The sequence below is a fragment of the Eucalyptus grandis genome, chromosome 6 (assembly GCF_016545825.1).
Source record: "Eucalyptus grandis isolate ANBG69807.140 chromosome 6, ASM1654582v1, whole genome shotgun sequence".
In the NCBI taxonomy this organism is placed as follows: Eukaryota; Viridiplantae; Streptophyta; class Magnoliopsida; order Myrtales; family Myrtaceae; genus Eucalyptus; species Eucalyptus grandis.
The window spans coordinates 28,966,429-28,979,621 of NC_052617.1; the positions used below are offsets into that span (position 1 = coordinate 28,966,429).

The following is a 13,193-nucleotide window of genomic DNA, read 5'->3' on the forward strand; positions in this document are numbered from 1 at the left end:
AAAAGTTACATAAAATATTAGAAATTTTTAACTATGATGGCTTATGAATATATAATCAACTACTTATTTTTTATCAAATAGTTTGAGGGAAACATTATTTCAAGTGAAAAACAAAATTTAATATAATTATCTAGATGATTTTGACATTGTGAATGTTTTTTCGGAATAAGTTTGTATGGGTTTAAAGTTAAACATTGCTAATTTGTGCTTCTTTTTTTTAGCTTTTCACATTTTAATATGAATTGCAAGATGGGGTCAAAAATTAATTTATGCCTTCTTCACTTTCTAACTCAAATAAGATTTTTTTCAAATGAACATTATAAACATATTTTAAAGTTTTGATACACTTAGTGTGAGAATGAATCTACAATCGTTAGTAATTACTTTCTTCATAATTAGAGTAGAACACTAAGAAGATTCTTTTTCCTCCTTTATGTGCTTATCACTTGTTAATTTTTAGATGTGATCTAAATATAAATATGTTGGACACTTGATCATTCTTCCAACAATTTAGCCTTTTTCATATTTTGATCAATTTTTTCTTTTCTATTTTTGATCAAAATCAGTATAATTAAATAGAATTTTAATTTTCGACTTTGAAATATAGTTTCGCTTATACTATTTGATAAAATATGGAATTAATTGCGTATTCATAAGCTGTCATAAATAGAAAATAGAAAATATAATTTCATAAATTAAAATCAACAACATTTTCTAGGAAATTACAATAAGATGCATGATAAAATGATATTTTGTTGGGTGTAATGGAGTATTTATATTGTAACACTCATGAGAGAGGTGATAAAAATAAAGGTAGTTTTGTGGGTTAACGTGATAGAAAAAGAAACGATAATTTGAAGAGAGAGAGAGAGAGAGGAGGGTATTTCGGTAAGTTGGGTGAGAAAAGGAGTGTTTTTATATGTTTTTTCTGGAATTCATAAATCCAGGTTTTTTTTTTTTTTTTGAACAGAAAATCCAGGTTCAATTAGTATTTTTGTTTCGGGGCTTTGCAAAGACAAAAGAAAGGAGAAGCCCACAATGACGAGCGCTTTATAAACCCGCGGTCGCTTCCTTCTTCGTCCTTTCCTCTTCCTCCTCCAGGCTCCATCTCCACCGCTGCGAGAAGAGGTGCCTAGAATGCTTCGTCGCTTCATTTCTTGGATTCGACGCAGTCGCTCTAAATTCTGGCCGAAACCCTGAATGCTCGCTCTGCGATCGCCGTCGTCATGTACCCTTCGTCGCTTTCCGCTCGCATAACCCTCCTTGCCCTCCTCTCCGCCTCCACCTTTTACTTCCTCTACAAATCTCGTCGCCGCAAGAACCTCCCTCTCGTCTCCTTCAACCCTAACGGCGATGGCAGCCTTGACGCTCTCTCTCGTCGCAGAGGCAAGCTCTTCTTCATCTCCCAGGCCGGCACTTCCAGAGCCCTAGCTGGTCGCCTCTTCTCTCGCCTCGCCTCCAACGGCCTCCCGTTCGACCTTGTCGACCCGCAGAGCTATGAGCCCGAGGATCTCTCGAAAGAGTCCCTCGTGTTGATGGTCGCCTCCACTTGGGAGGACGGGAAGCCCCCCGAGAACGGCGGGTTCCTCGCCAACTGGCTCGGCGAGAGCGCCGCCGACTTCAGGGTGGGGTCGCTGCTTCTCTCGCGGTGTAAGTTCGCAGTGTTTGGCATCGGGAGCGGTGCGTACGGATCCCATTTCAATGCCGTGGCGAAGGACTTATCGGTTAAGATGAGGGCCTTGGGTGCGGGGGAAATTTTGCCTCTGTCTCTGGGGGATGTTGATAAGGGTGATGTCGATGGCGTTTTCGATATCTGGAGTGAGAAGTTGATTGCGGTATTGAAGGGGGTTGAGGACAGTGGCGTGATATTGGAGAATGGCGTTGGCATTGGAGGAGAGAGTGAGAATGAGAGTGATGGTGGTTTTGAGAGCGATGAAGATGGAGAGAGTGGTGGCGAGACGGTGGTGGTCGATCTCGAAGATATTGCTGGTAAGGGTCCGTCGAGGAACTCAGGGGCAGTTGCTCAAATCAATGGGAAAGCTAATGGGACGAGAGAGATGGTGACTTCTGTTATAAGAACTAGCTTGGAGAAGCAGGTGCGCAATTGCCAATTGAGGCTATTTGAACTGTTCTTGAATTGGGCAATTGAATGCATAAAGATAGCGTTCTCTTGGCTGGTTCATATCTCCGCAAGTATATTTCTGTAATATATGTATATGGATATAGGTGCTTCATCACAACCTTTATGATTTCACTTTGAAGCAGCTTTTATTGATAAACTCACTGTAGAACTCTATAGTCGGTGTCTTTATTAGTTCCCATTTTCTGTTTGCCCCTCTTTATGTTACTGGTCGAGTGGGCTTTACCTGCCGCTCACCTGTGTCTTAGATTAGTTTCTTTTGCTAACTTGATGCCGTCAACCTGCAGGGCTATAAGATTATTGGTTCACACAGTGGGGTGAAAATTTGTAGATGGACCAAATCACAACTGAGAGGTCGAGGAGGTTGCTACAAGCATTCTTTTTATGGCATTGAGAGTCATAGGTGATTATTGCTTATTATTTTTCCTAAGTTAATAGGAACAATTTGATGTTTTCATTAGGCGACGCAATTTTTGTCAAGAGAAAATGATGGAGCAAAGTTTATGCTGCTGCTAGTAGTATGTTTATAAGTCTCTGGATGTTTTAACTTTTACATTTAAAACTCAAAGGCTGAAGTAGCTCTGATCACTGCTTAGCTGCATTTTGAGGAGAAGGTGATATTGCTTTTGGTCTGTACCCTTCCCTGTACTTCATGGAAGGCGCTCTCTGGATTTGCAAACCAAATGCCTTTGCAGAACGAATGGGATAAGGAGAGAGAATTATGGCAACTGAGACTTGGACTGCATTAAACCCTGAAACTCTTACTCCTTATGACAGAGCATTTGGGACTAAGCCTTTTTGGAGTAGATGGAAAATCCTCATTTTTTATGTGGTCACTAGTAACATAATGGCTGCTTTCTTGTCATTTTTATACTGTTTCATATTGCTGGCCATACTCAATTGTGTTGACTGAGAAGATGAGTTGATAGGTTGACCTTGCAGTGCTACGTATGCATCTGTTCTCATAATTCATGGTCTTTCTGTCATTGGTTTCTTTTATTATTAGAATTTGCCATTTATGTTTCTAAAGCGGAAGCAAAACAGGTGCATGGAGGCAACCCCTTCTTTGGCATGTGCAAACAAATGTGTCTTCTGCTGGAGGCATCATACAAACCCTGTGGGAAAAAGCTGGCAATGGAAGATGGATGATCCACTACAGATTGTTGATACTGCCATAGAGCTTCACACGAAAATGATCAAGCAAATGAAAGGGGTTCCTGGTGAGGTTTATTGCTTCAAATTTTTTAATTACTGGTGTGATTTCTTTTGTTGGAAGTTGGTGTTTTGCTGGTGAAGCATATGTTGCCTACGTAGATGTACTTATGAATGAGCCTCTTTACTCTTCATGACATTGTTACAGGTGTTACACAGGAACGCTTATCTGAAGGTCTCTCCCCTAGGCATTGTGCTTTATCTCTTGTTGGTGAACCCATCATGTATCCAGAGATAAATGCTCTGGTGGATGAGCTACACAGGAGGCATATTTCTACTTTTCTAGTAACAAATGCACAGTTCCCTGAGAAGATTAAAATGTTGAAGCCTGTCACACAGGTATTCCCCTCTACTTTCTTATTTGCAAGGTTTAAAAGGTTACTGTCATCAAAGGCCTTGACCTGGATTTGACACTAACAGAATTCATATTTTTGGAAATGTGCAGTTATATGTGAGTGTAGATGCATCAACAAAAGAAAGCTTGAAGGCAATTGACAGACCATTATTTGGGGACTTCTGGGAAAGGTTCATTGTATGTGCTTTTATTTTACAACGCTTATATTTTCATCTTATGTGGAGAAGACTTGAGCACAGTTCTTGATGAAGTTTGATACATGGACAAAAAGAAAACATGAAGTGAATATTATTTGGAATAATAGATTTGCATGTAATAATTTTTGGTAAAATCTCCATTGTAAAAGCACCATCTTGCTTGACGCATTACCCTTCTTTGGTTTATTGTGCCGTTCCCGGAAGCATCTCTCTATGAGGCGGCTCAATTGTGAATTGCACTTCCTGTTGCTTCCATAAATATTTTTGATATAACAACTCTCTCAGGAAATTTTAAGTGCATTTTCATCCCCATCCTTCTCTCCCCCCCCTTCCCCCTTTTTCTCTTCCCTCTCTCGCTTGAAATTCTGGTTTAGCCATTTTTGTTTGATATGTGGAACTTGCCTATGCAGTGGTGCTGATAAATCTAAGTTGTTCTTCATATTTGGAAATCAGTCATCACCAACATTTAAGTTATTTGCCAGGACTCCTTGCGAGAACTTAAAGACAAGCAGCAGCGAACTGTTTACAGATTGACACTTGTGAAAGGGTGGAATACTGAGGACATTGATGCTTATTCTAACCTCTTTAGCATTGGGAAGCCAGATTTTGTTGAAATCAAAGGCGTCACTTATTGTGGATCGTACGTTTTCAACCTCTCAATTTTATTTTTTATTTTTTAATTAATAACTTTTGCTTTTGGAGTTCTTGACCATTCTGACATGTCTTAGGTCCGCTACATCAAAGTTAACTATGGAGAATGTGCCTTGGCATTCTGATGTGAAAGCTTTCTCTGAGGCCTTAGCTTTGAGGAGCAAGGGCGAGTATGAAGTTGCTTGCGAGCATGTACACTCGTGCTGCGTCCTTCTGGCAAAGACAGACAAATTCAAAGTTCGTGGCCAATGGTTCACATGGATAGACTATGAAAAGTTTCAAGAACTGGTGGGTAAAATCAATAGGTTTGTGCATCTCTGATTTGTTTGAGTGGGACATGGTGTGAAGTATTAACAACCTCTCGAATTGCAGGTAGCTTCTGGTAATCCGTTTGACAGCGGGGATTACATGGCAGCCACACCATCATGGGCTGTGTATGGAGCCGATGAAGGAGGATTTGATCCAGATCAGTTGCGGTATAGAAAAGAAAGGCATCACAAAACGAACCGGTGATCATGTAGCTGTGCGAGTGTGTGTTCCTTTTGTGGGTTTAGAACCTCTGCTCTTAACTTCAGGTGCTTCTTCTGTGTCTTGCCTTGGACGATAGGTGATAATTCTTTGTATAACTTTTTGTGAGTAGGATATAAGAGCAAGATTATACCATTTTATGCAGGAGTGTTACTCCCAGTCTCCTCAGGGAAAAATTTTGTACCTCAAACTGAATTTACTAATGGGTAGTGTTTTTCTTCTCTCTCTCTCGGCTTTCACGATGTTAGTGAATGCTGTAGTGGCGTTTGCTGTAAATTTAGCGAGTCTCCCATGTTAATTCGGCTTTAAAATGAATGCGCAACTCTTTGGGAATGTATGGATCAATACTCAAATCCGTGACCATGTGTCTCGTATCTGCGGTTCACATTGGCTTGTTGTATGGTTATTGGATGTGATGAACTCACCTCGTGTAAATTCAGTTCCAGACAAATATCGGCTCCATGGACTATATGACATTTTAACTGTAACCGTCCCATCTTACATCTCTAAATATTGAACTATTTAAATATGTCTCGGCCTTCAAATCTTATACACATTTTGTAAATTTCAGCTAGTTTCTTATATTGTTTTTCCGGAAAAATTGCATTTCCAAGAAAACGTCAAAGCAAATCATTCATGAATTTTATGAGACCGAATATTGGAATCACTTTTCTGAGGGAGAAATCACCCAAAAAAAATTAGATGGAAAAAATTGGCGAAACGCTCCCTTTATTACAAATCCTGGACCTCAAAGTCGCGAAAGGCGAAAGGACGGACCCAGGAGGAAACGTGTCATGGAGAGCAGAGTGGGTCCCGCCATTCACCCTTCTTTGTGCACGACGTCAACCTCCGAGTCAGCCCAGCCGAGGGGGAGATCTCTCTTAAATCTTTTTTTCTTTTGTTATTTTTGGCTTTTTTCATCGTTTTTGACTTGGCCACTAGAGGCGCCCCACCGTGAGCAGTGGGGCCTCTGATGGATTCTCAGTCGGCACCCGGTGGGTCCCTTCTTACGCGCTCGTCAACCCGCGTGCACCGCCCCGCTAACCCCGACTTATCAACCCCTTGCCCCGACAACCCGCTAGCAAATCAAGCTAGCTCTTGGGACCCCTCCGCGGTCAGCGCCCGCGCGCCCCAGTAAGGCTGAGCCCCAAGCCGTAAGGACCCGAAATTAATTTGAACTATTTTTGGACATGGACATTTAATAAGAAATGCCGATATGATCCATTCGTAATCAAGTTGAGTTGGACCCAACTTGAATATTTGCATATAAAAAAGAAATTATGATAAACTGATTTGAATAATGTTTTAAACCACACCTTACAACTTGATCTTGAGATAACCAATAATCACCGTTCCCAGATAGTTAGGTCAGTATTAGGTGGATGGTAGATTTAGATTATTTAACTTTTCGATTTTTAGGTAGGTTTAGATTATGAATTTTAACTCACAACCAATATCCTAAATGCCTCCACAATGGTGGGCTGAGCAATATAACTTGGCCTTTATATTCCATACCCAAACTCATGAATATATATAATTTATGAGATCATAAGGTTGGTCAAGCCTACCTTCTCCCAAATGATTTGGGACATCCTGGTTACATGTTCAAATCATTCAACCGGTCTTTAATCTCAAGAAGCATTTGATTCATCTATGGTGTCAGCTTGATCGTATCACGGCATAAGGTAACCCCGGCTTTACTTTCACTAACACTATGGTAGGTAGCAGTGATGAGCTCACACCAAATGAGGAATAATTATAGTTCAAATTGAACATCTTGTCTCGGATGTGAAATTCTTATGATAATGCCAAGAAATCATTGACACCGATTGCCCCTCTCCACACTTCTCTTTTTGCAAGAAAAAAACAGTCGATCCTCTTGTTTGATTACGACTAGTGTTTGCTAGCCTTTTGACCCTCTTTGAGCTACTAACTATTGAGTTACCTCTTATAGACGGATTGCAAGAGAGCTTAGCTTACAACTATTTTACATGGACAGATCTATATGATCGAAAATCTTCTTCAAATGATTAAATCAAAGCTAGAGTAATTCAATTATTGTGGAACATAGAGCACATAGTAATCACACATGCAATGCGGTAATTGGTTATCACAAATCATGTTGAATAATGAAAATTTTATGTCATAATTATTGAATTTAATCTTGTTTGAGATGCTTATCGAATTAATATAGCAAACTACAGTTACCAAATATAATCTTGTTTGATAAGCTTAAGTTTTGATCTCCGGTCGTAAACAAGAAATTGTCATCGAATTAATAGAATTTATGCCAGAATGATATGTTCTAAAAGCAGTAGTAGTGTAGGATCTTGGCATGAATATAATGTTAAGTGAAGTATTCCCAATGACGAAGGTGCATAACTTGACTTCCCATTGGGAACTACCCCAACTTATTGCTTCGTTTTGACTTGCTTTGACAGGAAATCCAACATCTTTGAACATGACTGATAATGGGAGACCAAAATATAAAAATCAAGTTGGGAATTATATCTCTGGTTGAAAATATTGAAGAAAGCTACACAAGATGATGGCTTTCTCTGCTAGAGAGATGATGAATAGGATCAAGGTCAATCAAAAGAATCATAACTTCTCTTGTTGAGCATAACGTCACTTATATTCGTTCGTTTTACCATGGACAAGGAAGCAATCGACATCTAGTACTAGAATTGATATCATATTTTGTGTGCAAACCTTATGGAGAAAGATATGGATTTTCTCAATAAGATAAATTTGTTCAATTACACCATCAGCACACATGTGAACGAGATGCTCTACTTAACAAAACTATAGCCTTTGTGTTTGTGATGCCCATCTAATCGCATTGTGTATACAATTTCTTGTCAATATGAATATTGCGTTATTGAACACAATTTATCATTTTTTGCCTTTATAAATTGGATTCATAACGACAATCTTAGTTAAAATTACAAGCAAAGAGAGAGAGAGAGAGAGGGAGAGAGAGACGTTTGTCGAAGACATATTTAACAAGTTAACTAGAATGATATATCACTACCACATCAAAGTTTTGTAATCATATTAGTAAATCCATTCAACATATGATTTGAAAGGAATGAGTTAAATAGTGCCGCATGGGCACAATATTGTTCTAGTTGCTGTATCGGAAATTGAAACTTCTCTACACAGAACACAATATTGCCAGAGCAAATGTGACCAAAATGCGATTTGAAGTCTAACCATTCGATTAGTCCCAAACAGATGGTATATTCTACCTAGCATGAGGTTAAATTTAGGTGCTATAGAATTAATGCTAGACAACCAAATAATGCTTGTGAATATAATCTCTGGGGTCTGGGGTCGATCCCAAATTCAATTCAAGTCTTAGCATGGTCCAACCGCCAGGCCTTCTGAGTTCTGACCAAGTACTACGGCCACACAGGGAAGTGGGCGTCACGTGCCGCAGACAGCGATTCGTCCCTCTTTCTTTCTTTCTGAATTTTGGATTTCCTCTCCGATTCTTTTCTTCTTCTTTTTCTGTTTAATTGGCGTCTTTTCATATGGGCACAAGTCAGTGAGTCGGGCAGTGGAGGACAGACACAGATCTGCAACTTGCGAATTCCTGCCTCATTATTTTTCCCTTCTTTCCCCATCCCCTCACAGATTGCAATTTCCCACACGCCCCCCCCCCCCCTTCTCTCTCCTCATCCTCTCATCATCTCTTCTTCTCGTGCTCCTCGTCTCGCTCCACCTTTCTCATTTTTCTTCCCTCCCCCACAAAAAAAGCAGAAAAGGTTTAATGAAATTACGCTTAAATGTTTATCATTTAATGGGTTGAGCAGATAAGTTTATCCATTTCAATTGTGGACTTCAAAGACAGGATTCAATCATGATTGGATGTGTGGAGCGTGGAGTGGGCCTACCCAACATATTTTAGTCTCATTCGTGATATAACAAAACAAAATAAAAGCACCCACAACCAGAATAAGCAAAGAAACTTGAAAATACATAAAAAGAATAAAAAAAGGAGAGCAAGAAAACCATGTCCATCTGTGATTCATAGGTTGGTTTGCGCACACAGATAAACCACAAGCTGAAAAACAACAAAAGAAGAGACCGATAACTTCAATCAGTGGGTAACTTCAATGAAGCGTGGGGGCATCGAAAGTGAAAACAAACCCGCATCAGAAAACCTAATTTGCAACAATATTTCATCGTCGTCGTGTCAACAGATAGGTATGAAGAATATATGTGAGCCATGTGAAGTGTCAAAGGCAGGAATGATCTTCGATCATACTAAAATTGCCTGATCAAGACCCAAGCTACAAAACCAAAAGAGAGAATGAGTTGCAGAGAGAAAGGAATAGATAGTAACCGGGTCATCTTCTTTGTCAGCTGCTCTTACGAGGCTTGCTCTTTCTTCTCGCTCTGCTTCTGCTGCTAGTCTTTTTTGTTGATGACTCCTGCAACATCTCTTGCTTCTGCTCTTCCACTTCACCAGTTCTGGCTTTCTTTGTTTGGTCCACTACTTTAGCTTCTTCTTCTACTGCTTCAGCTTGTTGTATTGGATTCTGTTGCTGCTGCTGCTGCTGCTGCTGCTGCTGTTGTTGTTCCTCTTCTTGCTTTGCTTCGGCTTTTGCTTCAACGATCTTGCGGGGTCGGCCTCTCTTTCTTGGGGTTACTGCTGGAGATTTGGTTTCGTCTCCTGCTTCTGCTGCTGATGATGATGCTTCTGCTATTGCCACCGATAGTTCCTTCGTTTTCTGTGCCTTCCTCTTTCCCATCTTCCCCAAATCAAGAAAACAAAAAGAATAAAAATTCCAGCTACTACTTGAATTTTGGGTCAACCGGTAATACCCAAAACCTTCGATGAAACCTGCAGAACCGACCGAACCCAAAGCCAGATGTTTCCTCTTTCACCAAATCAAAAATGGTTTTGATGATCTTACTTTTCTCAATATAAAGTCTCTCTCTCTCATCCAGAAGCTAATAACTGCACAGCAACCACTTCTTTTACTCGCTGAATGAATAGAATAAATAAAAAGATCACCATATCGTCTTTGCGTTTTCTTGGTCAAAGGAGAGTGAGACCCGACCCATCAACTTCTCTCTATGTATTGTTTTCTGTATCTCCTGCGCCTTGTCTCCCACGCTCTGTCCCACTCTCTCTCTCTCTAGTGAACGAAAAGAGATATGTATGCGGAGAAAAAAGGAGGAAGAAATGAGGTCGAAAGGGGTCAGCAGAGAAACGAGGGCGGGCGGAGAGCCTAAAAACAAAAGGCGAAGGCGAGGCGAGGTGGCTCAAAAGCTAATGCTGACTGACTAGGGTTATTAACATTACCCCACCAAAGGTCTCACATATATTACCATGTGATATTTCTTTAAATATTATTTCGATACATCATGCTATGGAAAGCTTGTCATACCGACGATTCAACACTTAACGAGATTTTACTGCGAACATCTTATCGAGTGCTCGGACACCTTATAAATCTTATCTATTAAATAAAAACTTTCATTTTTAATATATTGATTATACATAACTTAAAACAAATAATGCATTGAAAATAACAAACCTTCCTAATTATGTAACGAGTGCTTTGGAGACTTTTGTTAAGAAAATCTTTATTCCAATTCACAGGTTTATAACATGGCCACGTGACGCTCAACTTTCTCGTATTAAATGAATGTATTTAGTTCTTCTCATGATAAGCTGAAAAAGAAAAAATCATCTTCACTCAAGAAGAATATGAACAGGTGTAAATTAATGAAAATTTGAAAGTATGAACGAAACTAGAACAAAGAGAAAGGAGGCACTCAGATGTAACTTACGGACACCTTCACCAGACTGGCATGCTTGGATAATTAGAAAGAGTTCTTCTTTCAAAGATTATTGGCTGAATCTTGGGCACGCACATTGATATCAAAGTAATAGTATTCGAAGAGCTCCATTGGTCACTTCATCGTCTTATGGTTTGAAATTGATCCACCCTGTGCGAACAGCTACCCCTGTTGCTTGATGAGTCCCTTTTCTTTCTGCTTCAAGTGCTCCTTCACGGCATAAGGTAACCCCGGCTTTACTTTCACTAACACTATGGTAGGTAGCAGTGATGAGCTCACACCAAATGAGGAATAATTATAGTTCAAATTGAACATCTTGTCTCGGATGTGAAATTCTTATGATAATGCCAAGAAATCATTGACACCGATTGCCCCTCTCCACACTTCTCTTTTGCAAGAAAAAAACAGTCGATCCTCTTGTTTGATTACGACTAGTGTTTGCTAGCCTTTTGACCCTCTTTGAGCTACTAACTATTGAGTTACCTCTTATAGACGGATTGCAAGAGAGCTTAGCTTACAACTATTTTACATGGACAGATCTATATGATCGAAAATCTTCTTCAAATGATTAAATCAAAGCTAGAGTAATTCAATTATTGTGGAACATAGAGCACATAGTAATCACACATGCAATGCGGTAATTGGTTATCACAAATCATGTTGAATAATGAAAATTTTATGTCATAATTATTGAATTTAATCTTGTTTGAGATGCTTATCGAATTAATATAGCAAACTACAGTTACCAAATATAATCTTGTTTGATAAGCTTAAGTTTTGATCTCCGGTCGTAAACAAGAAATTGTCATCGAATTAATAGAATTTATGCCAGAATGATATGTTCTAAAAGCAGTAGTAGTGTAGGATCTTGGCATGAATATAATGTTAAGTGAAGTATTCCCAATGACGAAGGTGCATAACTTGACTTCCCATTGGGAACTACCCCCAACTTATTGCTTCGTTTTGACTTGCTTTGACAGGAAATCCAACATCTTTGAACATGACTGATAATGGGAGACCAAAATATAAAAATCAAGTTGGGAATTATATCTCTGGTTGAAAATATTGAAGAAAGCTACACAAGATGATGGCTTTCTCTGCTAGAGAGATGATGAATAGGATCAAGGTCAATCAAAAGAATCATAACTTCTCTTGTTGAGCATAACGTCACTTATATTCGTTCTGTTTACCATGGACAAGGAAGCAATCGACATCTAGTACTAGAATTGATATCATATTTTGTGTGCAAACCTTATGGAGAAAGATATGGATTTTCTCAATAAGATAAATTTGTTCAATTACACCATCAGCACACATGTGAACGAGATGCTCTACTTAACAAAACTATAGCCTTTGTGTTTGTGATGCCCATCTAATCGCATTGTGTATACAATTTCTTGTCAATATGAATATTGCGTTATTGAACACAATTTATCATTTTTTGCCTTTATAAATTGGATTCATAACGACAATCTTAGTTAAAATTACAAGCAAGAGAGAGAGAGAGAGGGAGAGAGAGACGTTTGTCGAAGACATATTTAACAAGTTAACTAGAATGATATATCACTACCACATCAAAGTTTTGTAATCATATTAGTAAATCCATTCAACATATGATTTGAAAGGAATGAGTTAAATAGTGCCGCATGGGCACAATATTGTTCTAGTTGCTGTATCGGAAATTGAAACTTTCTCTACACAGAACACAATATTGCCAGAGCAAATGTGACCAAAATGCGATTTGAAGTCTAACCATTCGATTAGTCCCAAACAGATGGTATATTCTACCTAGCATGAGGTTAAATTTAGGTGCTATAGAATTAATGCTAGACAACCAAATAATGCTTGTGAATATAATCTCTGGGGTCTGGGGTCGATCCCAAATTCAATTCAAGTCTTAGCATGGTCCAACCGCCAGGCCTTCTGAGTTCTGACCAAGTACTACGGCCACACAGGGAAGTGGGCGTCACGTGCCGCAGACAGCGATTCGTCCCTCTTTCTTTCTTTCTGAATTTTGGATTTCCTCTCCGATTCTTTTCTTCTTCTTTTTTCTGTTTAATTGGCGTCTTTTCATATGGGCACAAGTCAGTGAGTCGGGCAGTGGAGGACAGACACAGATCTGCAACTTGCGAATTCCTGCCTCATTATTTTTCCCTTCTTTCCCCATCCCCTCACAGATTGCAATTTCCCACACGCCCCCCCCCCCCTTCTCTCTCCTCATCCTCTCATCATCTCTTCTTCTCGTGCTCCTCGTCTCGCTCCACCTTTCTCATTTTTCTTCCCTCCCCCACAA

The 13,193-nt window shown here is 39.5% G+C and overlaps 2 protein-coding genes across 2 annotated transcripts; one reads left to right on the forward strand and one right to left on the reverse strand.

Annotated features, from left to right (window-relative positions):
• Positions 1–1,072: 1,072 nt before the first annotated feature.
• LOC104449025 (S-adenosyl-L-methionine-dependent tRNA 4-demethylwyosine synthase) lies at positions 1,073–5,309 on the forward strand. The gene is made up of 8 exons (XM_010063018.3): positions 1,073–2,096; positions 2,428–2,543; positions 3,185–3,360; positions 3,501–3,691; positions 3,798–3,884; positions 4,387–4,544; positions 4,633–4,843; positions 4,928–5,309. The coding sequence occupies exons 1-8, from the start codon at positions 1,227–1,229 to the stop codon at positions 5,066–5,068; spliced, it is 1,950 nt and encodes a 649-aa protein (XP_010061320.2). The 5' UTR covers positions 1,073–1,226; the 3' UTR covers positions 5,069–5,309.
• Positions 5,310–9,329: 4,020 nt separating this feature from the next.
• LOC104449027 (ataxin-8) lies at positions 9,330–10,372 on the reverse strand. The gene is made up of 2 exons (XM_010063019.3): positions 10,110–10,372; positions 9,330–9,843 (listed from the first exon to the last, which is right to left on the reverse strand). Exons 1-2 carry the CDS (start codon positions 10,110–10,112, stop codon positions 9,451–9,453), a joined length of 396 nt encoding a protein of 131 aa, XP_010061321.2. The 5' UTR covers positions 10,113–10,372; the 3' UTR covers positions 9,330–9,450.
• Between the last annotated feature and the right edge of the window lie 2,821 nt (positions 10,373–13,193).